The 19,246-nt window shown below is 43.0% G+C and overlaps 1 protein-coding gene across 1 annotated transcript; it reads right to left on the bottom strand.

The window, feature by feature from the left end:
* Window positions 1-952: 952 nt before the first annotated feature.
* bace1 (beta-secretase 1) lies at window positions 953-17,208 on the bottom strand. The gene is made up of 9 exons (XM_008298684.1): window positions 16,415-17,208; window positions 8,656-8,744; window positions 8,334-8,550; window positions 8,117-8,254; window positions 7,902-8,036; window positions 7,709-7,810; window positions 6,816-6,965; window positions 4,820-4,991; window positions 953-2,499 (listed from the first exon to the last, which is right to left on the bottom strand). Exons 1-9 carry the CDS (start codon window positions 16,748-16,750, stop codon window positions 2,261-2,263), a joined length of 1,578 nt encoding a protein of 525 aa, XP_008296906.1. The 5' UTR covers window positions 16,751-17,208; the 3' UTR covers window positions 953-2,260.
* Window positions 17,209-19,246: the final 2,038 nt, after the last annotated feature.

Raw genomic sequence — 19,246 nt, 5'->3', positions numbered from 1 at the left:
TATTGGAATTAATTGAATGTAAATCTGAAGTAATAAGACACTTTATCGAGGCTCCGAGCTGCCTGTCTGAACTGGCTCTTGCAACTGACACGCCTGAGTCTCTGATTTTTCTGAGATGCATCCAGGTTTCCCTGAAGCTGCAGCACACACCAACCAACCCGTCATTCCTGGCATGTAGTGGTCTGAAATAAGAGATGCTACTGGGCTGGAAATAAGTCAGAACAGGCATCATAAGTGGCTTCTAGCTGCGTATGTCGTCCTCAGATGTATTCATCCCCTTCCATTAAAGAAAAGGCAAAATTCACAACAGTCACTCAAATAACTAGAAACTGAAAAAAGTAATAATACATTTTTTTTAAAAAGCTAAATTATAATTTAGTGAAATAAGACATTGTTTTTGAATTGTGGTTGAAAAGAATAATTTTATAAAAACAAAAACAACAAAAGAAACCTGTCCAAGACAAATTGAAGCCCTTTGCTGATGAGCAGTGGGCCAGAATACCTGTCAACAGGTGCACAAGTCTGACTGAGAGTTACAGAAAACACCTGATTGGCTCAAAGGGTTGTTCAACTAAATATTCGTTTACGGGTCCCATCATGCTTGTTTTTTTTTGTTTGTTTGTTTTTTTAATATTTCTGTTGAACCACAATTCAAAAGCAACCTCATGTTTTTTTTAAATTAAATTTTCATTTATTATTACTGTTGTCAATATTAACTTATTATAGTGACTGAAGCTGTTTTTTTCCTTCTTTTAATACATTTGAAGACGACTGTACCTTGTTTAATTCCCATCACAGGAATAGGTAATCAGGTAGACAATCAGTCATCTGGAGGGGGTATTGATGATAATTAATTTTCTAAACTGCAGTGGTAGCATTTAAATATATTAGACCCAAACATATACACTAGTTTAACCCTTTCTTAGATAAAGAAAAGAAAGAAAACCCATTATACAGTTACAATAAGTACTTTATTGGTTCAACAGTGCTGCCAGCGCCTGACAGATAAATATACAGTTCTGAGTGGATCTATTTACAGCTTGCTCAGAGACAAACTGTCCCTTATAGACATACATAGTGTTCTTTAGTGTATAACATACTTTGGGCTGGTTTCCTTCTCCAAGCATATATGGTCCCCGTTGGAAGATGTGGTGAGTTCCGCTGTTTGTGTGTCTGTGAAAGAAGCCCTATTAGGTCTGGGTTTGTTAACATGTAATGTGTTGTTACATGTGCAAATCATCAGATGGTGCAGCAGTAGGATAAGCACTGTGTGTGTGTGTGTTTTGTGTGTGTGTGTGTGTGCAAACAGAACGTCTGGAATGCACAAATCTTATGTACAATAGATAAATTTAAGCTATCAATACAAGAAGAAAAAGTGACATCTGGTATTACCGTGTTCAGTAGTCTCAGTTTTCACGCTAAGCGAAACCGATTTAAACTGTAAATGCTGTTACACTCTGATTTTTCATCACATTAGCCTCTTTATTTACTTGCATTGCAGAAGACTTTGCTGGCATATGCAAAATAGTGTAATTTCATAGATGCTAGTATCATTTTCATAAGTATCAGCTTCATTTTCATTAAACCTTTCTGTATACTCTTTACTTACAGGACAGCTGGTCACACATACAGGCATGCTCACACATATCCAACTGCTTTCATTCGATCGTAAGCCACAAACAGAAAAACTACAAACACACACGTAGCCACGCGTTCATGTTTCAAATCACACCACAGCAAACCATGCCCAACTACAGGAGGGATTCCCGTCTTGCATTCACATCGAGGTTCAGAGTTTCTTCGTTTAACCATGTTTGTAATTTATCTGTTTTCTCTTTCCCCAAATCACTCCGTGTCGAGCATTGTTGAGCCAGATCGTTCAGAATTCCAAATCCAATCCGTCTCTGTGGTTTATTTATACACTATTTATAACAAGGAGCAGTTTTTTTTGTTTCCCTTTTCTCCTCATGTGTTCCTCTAGCCATGCTGATCTGCATAGGTAGCTTAAACAGGCAAAGTTGCTGCTGATGACAACACCTTTCTCTTGTCTGTCCTTCAGGTTAGTAATGGCTCTATTTATCCTGGCAAACAGCTTGAGAGCAGCAAGCCTCGCTGTGTGTTCACTGTATGTCTACACTTCATATATCAAAGCTCTCCTTTAACAACACCAACATGTTGTAACATCCCTTTGACCACAATCCATCTGTGTCCTGCATTTAAAGCGTAGGTCTCTGCGACTCCTGTCCCCAACTTCTCCGCTTCACTTCAGTAGTGATATGTCGTCGGCAAAGTCCCCGTGTGGGTGGATGCAGCGAGCGAAGCGCCACTGGCACACCATGAGACACAGCGGCAGCATGAAGAGGGCGCAGATACCCGCCATGATGTAGGCGATGGTCATGAGAGTGGACTCGTCTGTCTGGGGGATGTTGTAGCCGCAGTCCTCCAGGTCGACGCCGTGGAACGGTCCTTCCACCGAGGCTGTCCGAAACTCATCGTGCACTGCAAATAGGAGAATAGGATGAAGGATATTTGAGAAACACAAACATCAGAATAACAGATAATGGATGCTGCTTTCACTGTAAACAAGCTGGTGTCTTCTCTTCTCCTCTGTTCTATTTTTACACCATAAACCCAAAAACCAACCCTGTGTTTTTCTGTTACACTAATAATAATTGATCAAATTTATATAGCGCTTTTCTGGACACTCAAAGACGCTTTACACTGTCAATTATTCATTCACACACATTCATTCTGGTGGTGGTAAGCTACGATTGTAGCCACAGCTGCCCTGGGGCAGACTGACAGAGGCGTGGCTGCCATTCTGTGCCTACGGCCCCTCTGACCACCACCTCAAACAATCCATTCATACGCATTCACACCAGGCAAGGTGGGTGAAGTGTGTTGCCCAAGGACACAACGACCATGAAACAGGTTACAGTGCGGAATCGAACCGCCGACCTTCCGATCACCGACCGACTCGCTCTACTTCCTGAGCCACAGCCGCCCCGAAAGGCTGCAACTTTGCACGTTTTACAGGTTATAGCAGCTGCAATTGGCCTGTAGCACCATGTCGGAGGAATGTCAGCACAGAGACTGGATGTTACATAGGATTTCTGGAGAAACTGGGATTTCCTACTGCTGTTGACGGAAAGTGTGCACAAATCAAAGCACTTCCAAAGTCCCACAGCAACTACTTCAATTACAACCCTTTAAATAATTAATTATAAAGGTGTGGATGACCAAGAATTTCCTGGTCTCTTCTCACAGCAAGCATTGTTTTAAACACCATTTACTTTCCAGTAACGTGCCTGCGGTGTAGATACTCTGCACCAGGGATGTTGATGATTAGCCATTAATGGAGTAATGGTCGTCTTTATTTTAACTGAATTAACAATATTTTAAGCAATAAGGCAGAAGATGAAGGATGTGCATGTTAAAAAATCTAGTACCTGGTTGAGCCACCAGGTGGAGCCTTTTACTATTAAATGAGATGGAACGCTGCAGTTTGTGTTTAACGCTATAGTGACTCGCAGAGGCAGTCACTGGGACTCTGGAGAGTTTTTTGTTGGCAAGCAGATGCTGAATCACATGAATTTTACATGTGGAAAACGTGTCACCTCATGTCACAACAGATTGCTGCACATATGAAACATGTGGTACCATGCAGAACGCATGGGGTAAATATATGCACACGTTGAACTATGTGGCATCATAAATTATGCACGTTTTCAAGGCTTCATATAAACATTGTCAACAAGTGCAGTAATGTGTTGACTGTTTCTCCGTGTGCAACAGCTCAAAGATACGAAAGGGAGACTTAACTGTAGGAGGAGGTGACGCTTGCATTCACTCCCTCATCTCCCTCCATCCTCTAGCTGCAGTGTGTTGTGTTGTGCTGGACTAGTGGCTTTCCGTGTACATAGGTGCTGTTGGCTCAGTGGTTAAGGCTCAGAAGTTCACTGTTCAAGCCCCAGCACCACCGAGCTGAACCCTATCAGCTCCAGGGGCGTCGTAGTGTCACCTTGAACTCTGACTTGTGCAAAAGACTGCATTTGGTTATACCTGGCACTGTGATAATAAAGTACACTTTTGTTTCATATATAACCCGTCTCACATGGGAATGCACACCATGACATGGACTTTTGCGGCGGTTAATGGCTTCTGACCAGAGCTACGGTATCATGGCAAGCTGGAGTTACAAGGACAGCGTTCCGGTAGTGGTTAATGTAAGCAAGCTGCTTGAGTGATGACTACGTGTCTGTGGCTAAAAATATTCTGTCTGGATATGGAATTATCACCTTTTTGCTTCATTCATTGCAAAATTTTGCAAATTCAATTATCGGTTTAAAAAATTGTTTAAAATGTGAGGACACCCGGGATCTTTCTGCGTGGAGTCTCCATGTTCTCCCCGTGCAGCGTGGGTTCTCTCCGGGTTCTCTGGCTTCCTCCCACAGTCCAAAAACATGCTGAGGTTAATTGGTGATTCTAAATTGTCCGTAGGTGTGAATGTGAGTGTGCTTGGTTGTCTGTCTCTAAGTGTAGCCCTGTGATAGACTGGTTACCTGTCCAGGTGAACCTGCCTTCACCCTGAGTCAGCTGGGATAGACTCCAGCCCCCCATGACCCTAGTGAGGATAAAGCGGTGAATAGATAATGAATGGATGGATTCCTAGTTCATATGGTCACAAATCTTGTGTTTCACCTGGGCGTCCAATGACAGGTCATCATGGTCCCTGTTGGACCCTTTTAAACAGAAAGCACGAACTGGCCTTAACGATTCCTTCTTTTCCTTTCTTATCCCTCCATCATCTCCTCCTCACCATGGCAGGTGCTAACAGCAAAGCCGATGCGTTTCTTCTCACGGTCGAAGACCACATAGAAGCCCTCCATGATGACGGCTCCCATCACGGTGCCAGTGCTGGACTGGGACACGGCAAACTTGTAGCAATCCTCCTGAGCAGAGGCCACATCCTCCACTGGCCGCAGGTATTGCTGCACAGAGAGTCACAGTCAGTAATGAGAAGCTGCATGGGGTCACTGCTGTACATATGTTGTAGAACAATGTAATGACAAGGTTGTCAACTAAAGCACATTTACAAGTTCTGTAAAATGTCTTTCATACGATTATCACAAGATGTTCCAGGATTATTTCAACCAGCAGTGATTCAATGCCAGCGGTCTTATACAATACCTACTGTATGCTCAGAGTACATTCTATACGTTCAAATTTAATGAAATTCTGCTTTAGAAATTAGAACAGAAGGCCAGTAAAATAAAACTTTTCTCAAGCGTTTTGCCTGTCAGTCAGCGTGAAGGTCACGAGCCTCCCACGGGTTTATGGCACTCAACTTCACTTCTAAATCACAAATCTTATTCATTCCACCTCCATCAAGGTCAGTCTGAGAGGCTTTGAATAAAAAAAGTGTTTAATGACTTTTCAAAGCTTTGGAAAACATATTCAAAGGCAATTCTCTTTTTAAATGTGGTCATTTGTTCTTTATGGAACCGAGCTGCGCTTTCATCCGATGAGGACGCTATAAAAGAGGCTGGCTGAGGGACGAGCGCTATTTTCTGACCAGATTTCCTGTAGGAGTGCACAGGGACGTAAAAACTCTGCACTTATTCATGATAGAGGCAGTCGGCCTGAGGATTCAATTAGACTGTGAATTAAGCATCTGTCTCCCAACGGTATTTCATGGGTGAGCATACTCAGCCTGCAAGTAACAACTATTTTCACTGTCTATTGATCTGTCGATTATTTTCTCGATTCATTGATTAGATTTATTAAATTGCTGATCTGTGTTTCCTAAAGTCCAAAATTACTTCCTTAGATGTCGCACTTGGTCCACTACCCAAAGAGATTCACTTTAATGTCCATAGAGGAGTAAAGAAATCAGAAAATGTCTACTTTAAGAAGCTGAAATCAGAGAATTTAACAGTTGAATATCAATATAGTGGTGATTACAGTCAATTAACTGATTAATCATCGCACATCTAAACCATGCAACAGCAAAAAATAGACCTAATTTCTCATTTTTTATGCAGGTAAAGTAAAAATACATTACCTACAATCTGAAATATTAAGCCTATATTTATGGAACTGACTAATCTTTTATAGTAACTAAATGTTAACGCAGACGTTTGGTTCGGTTTTAGTTAATTCAGCCTAAAATATACAGTTTTTATTCAGATAATTACAGAACTTACAAGCATCCGTTGTCTGCTTTCAGGTCCTGGTATTGAGCTGAATCAACTCATCACATCAGTTTTTCAAGGATTCAAAAATGAAACGCTGGCAGACGTCCCATCATGCACAGCTTGGACTCTCTGTGTAATTTAAATCCTGATTCATTCTTTATATGATAATGCAAAAGGTGCAAGCCATGAGGAAAGTTACTACTGGATTCAGTCCGTACATCTGAACACAGCCTCTCATGTTGTCTTATGTGTGAAATGCTTGCAACACTTTGAGCCAGTAACTCTTGAAGTAAAACAAAGACTCCTTAAGCTGAGAAAATATAAAAGGAAAACAGGGCTGTATGGAACAATGGTCTGAGAGCAACGTGTCTCATTCAGTTTATTGTCTGAACTTGTCCCGTTAATTCAGCTAATTTTACATTTCAAAACTCATCCGATGAAGTTTAAATAATTCTTCAGCCTACGTTCAGCTACCTCGTATTTTCATATTGCGAACCTTTTAGTGAATTGAACAAACTTCAAATGATTTACATCACACTGATCGTTTGGTAAGAAGGTTCAGCGACATTCCTTCATATCACAACCACGCTCAGATTCAGGATGAGCTGCTGTAATCACCTGCGGTAGGATGGAGATTCTGAAGGACTGGTTGCGGTTTTCACTCATCAGGTAGAGGGAGATGACGGGGAAGATGTGCCACGGCGTAGTTCCAGCCTGCCAACACACCAGCTGCTCCCCCAACCAGAAACCAGAGGGAAACTGCTCTGTCTGGAAAACAGCGTCAGGAGGATGTTCAGTCATTCCTGTGTCCAATCTCACACATGCGCTTTTAGGAGACTACAGCTTATTCTGTAATACCTAGACAGAGTTATCTCACGGTTCATCCTCAATGATGGCAAGCAAAAACTTAATAAATAGCTTGATACTGCTTTCATCAGATGTCTCTAGAAGTGGATTGTGACTGGGGCAGCAGAATCAAAAATGAAATAAAACAGAGATTAGAATTGTAACGGTCCTGGCGGTGACTCTCTGTAGGATCCCTCTCCATGTCTGCCTGGTCGCAGCAATCTGCTGACATACCTCATCATCCAATCGACCTTCTGCTCATCTGTCGTTCTCATGTGCTGGTGTCGTCTTGTCCAACCTCTGTCTTAGTGTTGCCCCTCGGTGCTATTTCAGGACTAGTCTAACCTCAAACCTCCATGTCAGTCTCCTCCTGTCACCCGTTTGCCAAGAACCTTCCTGAACCGGCCATCTTCCCACTGCATCTGGACTCCCAGCTCGGGTTTCCTAGACAATCCTCTACCTCGTCTCACACTGTAGCCTGCATCCGTCACACCCCTCATTAATATTACTCTCTGGCCAGCTCTTCGCCAGAAAACCACCTCGGCAAGTGTCTCCACATCAAGCCCAACAAGTCCCTAGCCTGTTACAATAAACTATTTTAACTGTATGGTCCTGCTGATCCAGAAAACACCTCCACCTTGACAGAAATAAACACGCATACTGACCGAAGAGGCTGCTTCAATCGCCTTAACTGCAGCCTGGAAGACTTTTCTTGGCAGTCGAAGGTTGGTGGTCCCACTGTCCACAATGCTCTTGTCGTAGTTGTACTGCAGAGGAGATGGCAAATACTCTTCAAAAGCTTCTATTAATCATCAGATCATCCTTTCTTTCTTTGGTTTCTGCAGCGTCAACACTTACCTCTTTACAGTCCATGTTGAGGTCCTGTCCGTTCACCTCGATACGCACGATAATCACCTCGTAGTACCACTCCCTGCGAATGGGCGTGTACCAGAGCTCCCCCACGTACAGCGACGGGTCCACTCCTCCGATTATCTGGAGGGAAAAATTACATCTATGCTGGCTTAAAACATTAAAACAGGACGATTTGTGCGAGTGACTGGGGGGTGTCTCACCATGCTGCCACCGACTGTCGCGCTGCCCAGCGAGTAGTTCTGGGTGAAGCCTGCACCACACAGCTGGAGAGAGAAGAGGTTTGGGACGGAAGTCTGGCGAACCAAAGAGTCAAAAAAAGGCTCCAACGACTCATCCGGCTGCATGGAGAGAACGGGATTAATAACAAGCTGAGATCATTCATTTGAAGATTTTATTCAGGATCCGTGCTCGTCTTACTCGGGCTATGTCCGCATAGGCCAGTCCCAGGATTCCCTCCCAGTTAGAGCCATTGATGAAGAAGCGATCTGACTGGGTGATCGCAGCGATGTTGGCGCGCAGTGTGGCATTGGGGCCATGTGGGACGGAGACCAAGTCGGTGCCCAGCTCCCCTTCCCAGCGCCCCTGGGTGTAGGGAACGTACACACTCCTGCCCAGGTCTCGGTATGAGCTGGAGCTGTAAACACACAGAGGGGCAGAGTTTTACTTTCCTTCTACCTGTGATGTTTCTGAGCAACTTCTTTCAGGCACTTGTGTGACCACTGAGTGTGTCTTTACTCACAGTGAACGATGGTAGTATCTGCGTAGGAAAGGATGAGCAGCTGCCCCGACAGCAAAGTTACTGCTTCCTGTATCCACCAGGATATTCAGCTGAAGAGAGCAGGAGAGAGATTTATTAATGCAGACTATGTGCAGAAATCAGTAAATGATTATGTTCAATCTTTGAAGACCTACTGTAATCTGCGTCTTGGCACCTTCAGACAGTTGCTTTCATTAGAGACAAAACTACACTTTACAAACAAAGCAGTATGATGCAAAAATGTTGTCATATTCAATAAAATAGAATAAATAAATCAATAAACAATAATAAAAAAAGAAAATCTGATTATCAAGAGGGGCCTTATACTCATAAAGGTCCCCTTGGCAAAGCAAATTTGTTGAACTAGGCACGTTCGGAAAAAAAAAGTTACAACTACAACAACAACTACAAGTAATTTTTCAAGAAAAAAAGTCAAAATTGTCTGATTTCTGCTTTTTAAATGTGAATAGCTTCAGTTTTCTTTCCTACTCTTTGACACTAAACTGAAAATTTTTGGGTTGTGAACAAAACGAGACATCTTAAGTGCAGTTTTTACCATTTTCGGACGTTTTATAAATCAAACAATGAATCGTCAGATGAATCGACTGACAGAAATGTTGGGTTGCAGCCCTATTTTGTCCACTTATAAAGCTGCTTTTTGCTCTTGATATCTCTTTATTGTGTAGCAATAATATCACAGGCACATCTTTTGATCAAGTCCTTGATGAAAGCGAGTACTCAGCCCAGCCTCTAAGTGATTTTCATTTTTCATCCCTCAGATGCTCTCTGTATCCATTTCTCTTTCGTTGTAGCGTCCTGCGATGCTTCCTCTCGACCTAAACGTCCTTCTCTGTGCCCTCTCTGTCTCCACTCTCCACCTCCCTCCTCTCAGGTTGCCCATCCTACTCCCCCACCTCTCCCATCTCCTCCATCTCCTCCTCTTCTGTCTGCTTCTCTTTGCGAGGATCAAATTTTGCGCAATCAGTCACAACAGTGAATGTGTGAATGGAGCGAAATATACAACACACACTGTAGTTCATCGTTATCTACATTACAAATAATAATTTACTACATTCAAGCTACTTTATGCCACACAGTATGTACAATTTTTAATTTCATTTTAATCCTGACTGACACGTTCAAAGGAAGACTTTGACAGAGGAGATGGACCGAGTGGCACATAAACACCCGAACAGACAGGCAGCCACCGAGCCACAGCAAGCTGTTCAATAATGGATTGGCTCTTTAAATATCCAGAGAAGTGCTACTGTCTCAAGGGTCGAGGCTGAAAGCCCCGAATAAATCCTGACTTTGTCTACGTTATTTTTTTCTAACACACAAATACAGTATTTCCACATCAGTGACACACACTCAGCCTCCCTCTGCACACTCCGCTACTATCAACCATAATGCTCTACACGCTCTGTCTTCCTCTTTTAGACAGAAATTTGCTGACTGGACAGGATTGATCTGTTTCATTCACACACACACACACACCTACACACACACACACCAGGCTCTACACACAGTAACACACACAAACGCCCACAAACACCAAAGGCTGCATCCTGACACACTGAGACCTCATGTCTTTCCCTCCCTCTCTGTCTTCCTGTCCTCCCTGGCAGAGCGCCGGTCTGTTCCATCCATTATATTCGCCCTTCCCCCCATGGAGGAGACATCATCTAGTGGTTACCAGAACTGAACAGAACTGAACAGAACCCATCTGAAATCACACATCTACCAGTGGAATGCAAAGCTTTTCATTGCATCTTCTGCACAGTGATTTAAATTCAGGACCATGTGACCTTGCTGGTTCACTCAACCTACTGCATGTATAGACTGATAACTTACATAAAGTTTTATAAAGTGTATAATCATAAAATAAAAATAAATATCTTAAAACTGAATCACCTCACAACAATTGCATTAATTCTAAGTTGACAAATAGAGCCTTGGTAGTGATCAAAATCCAATATTTTACAAAGGCTTTATTAAATATACAACAGAAATACAGCAGAAGAGACCACACCTGTGATCACTGAAACAAAACTGAGCATACCTGTGATTTCCAATTCGCCTATTTTCATTAACATGGTTTTAAAATGACTTGTGAACACCAGACGGCTGTAATGTTGGACTGTGTCTGTCCACATGTCTGGCTCCACATGGAGAAAAAGAAAGAATTTCCTGAGGAAATGAAAGATCAGATTGTGAGTCTTCACAAATGTGGAAAGCGGTAATGGAAAATCAGTGATCAACTAAAACTCAGGAGGTGTAGAATAAACCACAGAACCACTCGTATGCTGTCCTCCTAAAACAGACAGGACGCCACATGCACAACAGAGCTCTGAAGAATAGACGGGCATGTGCTTCAGCATTAACACGGGAGGAAATCTGTGGCAGCGCAAACAGTGTGAAAGACACTGCAGAAGACAAACCCCAGTGGATGGCATTCCAGACACTAATCCTTGCTTGCTCTGCAGCACAAAACTGAAAGGTTAAACTTAGTAAAAGAATATGAAAACAACCCTGATGAATACAGGAAGCAACACATTTTTCTGGCTGGTTGGGACGACCACAGTGAATGCATGAGCCTGACAGAGGCCCACAGAGGTGGGAGTTGCTGCATTACATGTCATGTGTTGAAGATTGCGTCTGTCATCAAGAAAAAAGGTGAGCATTGAAAAATATAAAGACTTGAATCTCAGTAGTGACGTGCACCAACGTTTGTTGCTTTTACTTCCTGCTGTGAGGCCTGTTTTTTTTTTTTTGTTTTTTTTTTAAATGTACTCAAGATAAATAGTTTTTCATTTAGAGAGCTAATTCCCCACTTTGAGGTCATGCATGTACCACCCAGTCCTTCACTACTCCCTGCAGCTGGAGCACACCAGCTCACTTACAACTCCACTCAAACAACGTTGAACTCCTCCACTCTAACGCTGGGGTTACTCAGCCAAACGTGGTTAAAGCACAAACAAGTTCTGAAGAAAAATAATGGCACAGAAAACTGCACGTGCAAGCTGACAGAATTGGTTCCTGACGTTTGGACCTTGGAAGTCAGAATCAATGTTTTGAGGCTGTTATCAGTACACTGGCCGTGGTGTGAGTGTTTGTTTAGCTCAAGGGCGTATCTTTCAGCGAATTAAAAAAAACACCAAATGGAAAAAAATGTTAACAAGGTAAAAGATTTTCACCAGTTCCTTTAAATAAAATGGGTATATGTGGAGCACTATATTGTTATACAGATGATTTGGGGTCTGCTTGGACGTTACACATTTCCAAATATGAACAAGGATTTAGCAATATTTTGCTTAAAGTGTGATGATGATGTTTGCTGACGTTGCCAAGACACACCACAGCCACACAGTCCAGACAGCAGATTTTGAGTGTTAGAAGTCTTCATATATTAAACTGATCATATTCTTTTTATAAGTTTAAACAATGATTTAATAATGTTTCATTGGTGAGGGATATCTAAAAGTTGAAACCAGGTTTTCAGTTTTGATCTTTATTTATTGCAGCTTAATAATGTAAACATTAAGTTTTCATTTCAGGCCTCGAGACAATAGAGGCAACCAGAATGAAAAAGACGAGTGTGCCTTTAACATGCATTCAATTAACTTGGATTTTGCCTGTAACTGCATTCACATTGATTAGCTTTAAGCCAAAGGTCACGGAGCTGGCAGCTGCCATGGACAATGCAGGGATTTTTGGCTGTGATCAAATGTCATCCTGCGGCCCAGAACAACGTCATGACATGCACATCCATCACAAGAAACGGTGTACTACTGTGGTAGGTAGACACGGCACGGGGCAGGAGAAAGTCAAACGCTTTTCAGGCGTGGAAGATAAACTTCCTGTGGAATGAAACGGCCCCTCTGCCCGGTTACCTCATCCAGCACTTACAATGTGTGCTTGGAACTAGCTTCTTTAAACTTACTTAAGTAAATACAAGTATTAACAGCAAAATTTACTATAAATCTACTATCTATCTATCAAAAGTAAAAGGACTCATTGTGCAATAAAATGTTGCATCTCTGTGTTTGACTGTGCTGTTAGTGGGTTAAAATGCTGCAGCATTATTGTGTACGTTGCATTTTACTGAGGTAGCTGTTAAAAGACTGAGCACCCTCATAAACTGTTGGTATTTTATTCTACATTATGTTCTATAGCATCAGCATATGTTTGCTGTCCTGCTAAAACCAGGAATCTCTAAGAAGTCAGCTTTAATGAGCACCTACACCAGGCTACCTGACTGGTCGATATGAAAGAAACCTGTTTCCAAGTGAAGCCGTTCCTCCCAAAGTCATGATCATTCAGGAAACCCACACACATGCAGGACCAGATTTTTCTCTTCAATGGCTCATTTTTATTGGCCACCTGGGGGTAAGTTATCGTGAGCAAGTTCAGGGGTTTAACATAGTTGAACTTTGAGCACGCAAGCTTCCAAATGGCATGCTGCGAGTGCGCTGTGCAACACAAGCCATTAGAAAGAATGGGTTTAGAGCACAACGGTGCCATTATTGCATCGCGTGTGAACGGGCCATTAGTTCGGCAGTGTCGCTTAGCCGGCCCGTCTGGCTGCATTTTATTATCAGTCTGCTATCGGGGGAAACACTGGCATGTTTGTATTTCTGTAGACCAATCACAGTCATCCTGGGCAGAGCAAAGCACAGGATGCAAAACAGTGTTCCTGAAAAATACGAGTGGAGCTGTTTTAGTGGAATGCAGGTATCCATCCATCCATCCATCCATCATCTCTACACCTTAATCCTCACTAGGTTCATGGGGGGCTGGAGTCTATCCCAGCTGACTCAGGGTGAAGGCAGGTTCACCTGGACAGGTAACCAGTCTATCACAGGGCTACACTTAGAGACAGACAACCAAGCACACCCACATTCACACCTATGGACAATTTAGAGTCACCAATTAACCTTTCTGGACTGTGGGAGGAAGTCGGAGAACCCGGAGAGAACCCACGCTGCACGGGGAGAACATGGAGACTCCACGCAGAAAGATCTCGGGTGTCCTCAACGGGGTGCGAACAGGCGACCTTCTAGCTGTGAGGCAACGGTGCTAACCACTGCAGCCCAGAATGCAGGTATGCAGCATTAAAATCAATAATTCACCAAGAAAACTAGCAGGGGTGGCGTCCTGCACGATTCAGATCCAGTGTGGTGTGCTGCTAGCCCAGAGGCTGTTGTTGGTGGAGGAGGGAAGACAAAGCCGCCTAAAATGCCAATGGCAGGCTTCACACGGTGAGTCAGACTACGTGGTCGGCTACTTATCAAAAGATGGCCCAGAACACTTTTGGGTCTGTTTCTCAAATCATAATTTAGGTTGTTTTTTTTAATTCAGCAAACATCCCACAGTTCCTTATGACTCCATTTACCATTTGAGAAGGTCTTGAGTGAAAAATGAAGGTGTTTAGTGGAGAAATGTTTCTACTTCTTAATGAAAGCTCAGGCTGAAGGATACTAATTAAAACAGAGTGCTGTCTGTCAGTGCTGACTGGCTTCAGCTGGCTGATCTGAAGCAGGCAGATCTCTCCCTCGTGCTCTTTGTGTCTCTCTCGTTGATACAGGAAGCATCAGTGGCAGAGTGACACCTCCACTCAGCACCTAAGGGCCCTCCATCTCTCTCATCATCTCCCTACACTCATTCCCTTTGTTTCCTGAAAGCTGCCCGTCTCCCTCCCACATCCTCCCTCCGTCACACAAACACATCCTTCTTCCTGTCTCAAACGCCCACTTTCTTCTCCTCGGCACTTTTTCCTTCATCCCTTCATCTTTTTCAACCCCTCCCTCTCTCCGCCGTCGTTGGTTTCACTTCGCCCTAACATCGCCCTCTCCTCCTCTAGCAGCTCATCTCTTTCTGTCTCCCCCTCCGCCGTCACCCTCTGTGTGCCAGCCTGTACACCGCAGCTGCACCCAGCTGGCAGTCCTCACTCTGCAGAATTAATGGTTCCATTATCTGCCTGTATCATTCGGGCCTTTCTCTCACGTTAGCGCACACACAGGCCATCTGTCATCGCAGGGCCATTCCCAGTATTCAACAATCAGACAGTATATTTTAATACCTTCTCCTCAGCTGACATCAATTCAAAATCCCCTATATGAATGTAGAAAAGCTAAATTAGAAATGTTGTTACATCAGCACGCTGCACGGTTGTAACCATGTGTGAGATACACACACACACACACACACACACTGACACACACTCATGTAAAACTGTGGTAAAAGTGGGAATTTTGAAGTCTTTAATGGTAACGATCAGGCAGTATGATCGCGTTGTTTTCTTTTCTCGCTTTTGCAGTTATGAGAGAACACCAGATTCAGTCATTAATATGAGGCGCTACACGGCCACCAGAGAACAGAGAGCAGTCAACACAAAGAGCAGAGAATGCCTGCTATTTAATGCAATATTCATTCCACTGTCGCAAATTAAATTCAACTACGAGACAGACAGGGACTGAGAGACAAAAGATCAAATTTACCTTTTACAAGGGCAGCCAAGATCACTGCAGACTAACAATGAAATAACGCTGGCCAGTCTGGCATCTTTAAGGAAAAAAATATATTGATTTTTAGGAAATACTTGGTTTTATTGAATGTGATTCTGTCACAGTAGACCTGTTTTCATAGGTCAAAAAATCCCAATAGGGTCAACTGGGGTAAGAAGTCCCTCCCCCGAGATTATCCCCCCCCTGACCAGTGAACAGAATCAATACTTATTTCAGGTCTTTCCTCGGATGGTAGTGTTAATCTTTACATAGCATTGAAACCATTATGCTGGTCTGAGGAAATAAAAAAAATAAGAGTTTCAGGTATGTTGATGTTATATTTTTACATAATAAGCGTATGTGCTTTTATTAATAAGAATACACACATACAAACCTTGTAACTATTAACATGACAGTCATATGATAATTATTCAGTGGTTTGAACTATTAATAACAAATGTTTTTTTCTTTGTCTGTTTGCAGTTGGGTAAAGTGGAAGAGTAGGACATTTAAGAGAGACACCACCCAGATATGGCATAAGAAACATCTCAGGTGGTGACTTTGTAGAAATGGTGAAAATTCAGCAGCAAGACTGTCAGAAAAAATATGCTGAGGATGATGGAATGCTGTAATGTTCAAAAGCTGCATATAAATAACAGTAAAATAATGATATTATAGCAGATATAAATACAGTATAGGTGTAATTTTGGGGTCACACATTGCAAAAGAACAAATTACTATTTGTGAAAATACAGCTTTTGGATGTGGACATTATGTACACTTTAGCCTGATGTAATTCTAAGTCAAGATGAAAGTTCAGATTTTTTCCTCTGATATTATCTGTAATTTAACAAACTGGTAAAATCTGTAAAACTGTTTAAATGAATTATTATTTTATGTACATAATTTTTACTTCAAATAACAGCAAATACATGTAAAATAATGAAAAATATGCTGATTTAAATACAGTACAAGGGGTGTGATTTTGCACTCAAATGTTATAAAAACTATATAGTTTTTTATGTGAACATTATTACAGCTTTGGCCTATTTTTAGTGTTAACATGGAAACTGACACCATTTTCCTGTGGTTTTAATAGTTATCTGCTGTACTACAACAAAACAGGGGAAACCTTAGTAGAATGACAGTGAACCGTTCCTGTGCTACTGAGCAGGAGGAGGGCGCTCATCCAGCAGCCACACACGCTCATCACGCGGTGTGAATGGAAGCTTTACCTTCTGCGGAGGGGAGCCCACGGCCATCTCCACGTAGTAGCCCTGGCCGGACTTCCCACGCAGGTTATCAATCATGTCCACGAAGCTGACGCCGCGCGCCGCCGCTCCTCGCCGCCTGCGCGCAGGATGTTCTCCCGCGTTGCCGCCCTCGCGGCGCGACGCGGCAGCTGCGGCAGCGGCAGGTGGCCGCGGCGACGGCTGCTCACCGCGAGCGCCTTGCCGCAGTGGCACGCGGATGGCCAGAGACAGGCCCGAGGAGTCCGGGACGGACAGACCGCTGCTCAGCACGCACACGGCCGTCCACACGCACACGGCCGTGCACCAGCGAGCCTCCATGCTGACGCACAGTGGAGTTGTGTTTCTGGTTTGTCTGCTTTGACTTGAAGACGCTCAGGTTGACATCCAGTCCGCTGCAGCGCCGGAGGAAAGATCAGCTGGTGAGGATGCTACAACGACGGCTAAACCCATGATGGCAGGACAAACACGACGGAGGGCTCCTGGTGTCCACAAATGTTTAGGAAGAAGCAGATTTTAGAGCACAACAAGTGAGCCTCACAGCAAACACAAAGCCTCCTGATTGAGCCACACAATCCTCGGTGTCACGGATCACTTGAGGCGACACGTAAATGACAAGCTCTCCCTCCTTGTGCAGCACACCGCAGGCCCGGGCCGTTGTCTCCGCCCATCTTCATGTCACACGACTGAAACCATCGTCGGTGGACAGGCCGACCGGCAGGCTACCCTAATCCGCATCCTTCCCCGCTACCGACCCTTTCATTCTGTTCTCCGCCTTCCAGTCCTTCACCTCCTCCTCCTCCATCTACCCCGCTGCATCCTTCAGAGCTGCGAGAGGCCGAGCATCACGCCGTCAAGTCACGCCACGAAACCGCAGCACATCCGGGAGGGAACTTCACAATAAAATGGTAGCGAACCCCCAAACAGAAGCACCGCTCTGTCCTATGAAGGGGCCTTAAATCACAGCAGCTGCTCCACTCTGATGGAGGGTTGTTATATTAGTAATCTGTGGAGTGATCGCTCCCATCTGTGTGTCTGAGCAGACTCCATATCTTACAGGTGAGCTCGGGATGGCCTCTCCTCACAATGATTAGACTTTGGGGTCAATCAGTGCAACAGTAGCTGGGCTAGAGGTCAGAGGTCACCTTTTCAAAAATGCCCTATCAAGGCCGGCAGGGGCGACTACATCCCTCTACTGAGAACCCTCCAGTTTAGCACGACCCCGGCAGCAGCGACAGCTTTTTAAACAAAATGTCACGACGATAATGAGCTGCACTGTCCACGTCGAAGAGCCTCCGCTGACTTCTCGGACAAAGACCAAGAAATGCATCTAACCGGAGGAAAAAGAGGCAATGAAAGACCAGTGCAATGTAAAACATCACAGTGGAGAAGCTTTAATGGCATATGAATGCCCAAATGTACATGTAATATATGGTACAGTATGAACAGAATAAACAGTAAATAAATAGAATAGCTGGAGGTAGGATACAGGAAGATAAATATAAGTATAAAGATTACAAATAATGATAGTATGAACAGCATAAACTGTAAAAATACAGTGAAAATATTTATTTGTTTGTTTGTTTGTTTATATGACAATGTTTTTGCTGCTGGTTAGCTTTTATGTTTTTGTATTAAATGATACCGAACATAATTTATCAAAAATCTAGACCAGATTATTTAAAATGAGGGAGCTTCTTATCCAGTATCTTCTCTTAAAACTCAAACTTTGACACTGTTTGCATATGACAGGAAAAAACTATTTGATTGTCTTTGATTCAAAATAATGGATCAGCAAAAAAAAAAAAAAAATAATAAGAACTTACTGCATCTGGTGGTAAAGAGATGAGTTATGGGTTGTGGGGTGTCTAACTGCCGTTTACCCTTTAATTGAATGAATGAATGAATGAATGAATGAATGAATGAATGAATGAAAGGTTTAATTAGAATTCAAGTCAATACAGTAGGCCTGCTGTACACACTCCCCCCAGAGGTTTTGAATGACTGATGTCCTGATAATAATAATAATAATTTGACATCAGCCTGCAGTCGTGTGATATCCAGTTTTTGTGTGGAACTGTTTGGCAAAAAGGAGAAATACAGTTTCAGTTCCCCTACCATACAATCTGCTTCTTGTCTGACATGATTTGCAGTATTATTTATGTTTCACGGTCTTTTAGTTTGAAGGCAACCTGGCTGTCATGTTAGCTTCTCTAGGAAACAACCCTGAGAAACACTGCATCCTGGGTAACAGAGTTTTTTCTAGCATGCCTACTTTGCCGATCAAGAGGTCTCTGTTGGAAATCACACAAGCAGTCGACACTTGCAGGAAAATAAAGGTAAGAAAAGTCAGAGACTAAGATTTTCACTTGGTATTTATTATCTCAAACATCACACCAAAGCATTACAGATGTACGAGCGTTACGATGAGACATTCACATGGGCTTTTGATAATACTCCTGTTGAGACTAACTGGTATTTTTATTCTCTTTTTTGAGTTTGTAGAAACGTCTACTATTTCATAGTTTATATATGATGTGATAAGAAATCTGTTACACTTTGCTGCTCTGATATTGCAGTGCTCTTAATGCTTGGCATGGTATTATATATGGTATAATGCAGTACATCATGCTGCCATTGACGTGGTACACCTGTATAATTTACATGTATGTTAAATATGTAGTATCAGTGTATCTTCATTATATGAGGGAGACCATAGACTATCTCTAGCCACATTTGCTATAAACTCACTGTAAAGCTGAATGATATCAAGCAGAAGGTCACATTTAGCCACTTTGGTTTCAGGTTGACTCTCTC

This window comes from Stegastes partitus, unplaced genomic scaffold (assembly GCF_000690725.1).
Source record: "Stegastes partitus isolate 25-593 unplaced genomic scaffold, Stegastes_partitus-1.0.2 Scaffold1338, whole genome shotgun sequence".
NCBI lineage: Eukaryota > Metazoa > Chordata > Actinopteri > Pomacentridae > Stegastes > Stegastes partitus.
The sequence above is the reverse complement of the archived record's forward strand: the minus strand, read 5'-3'. Positions and strand labels throughout refer to the sequence as shown.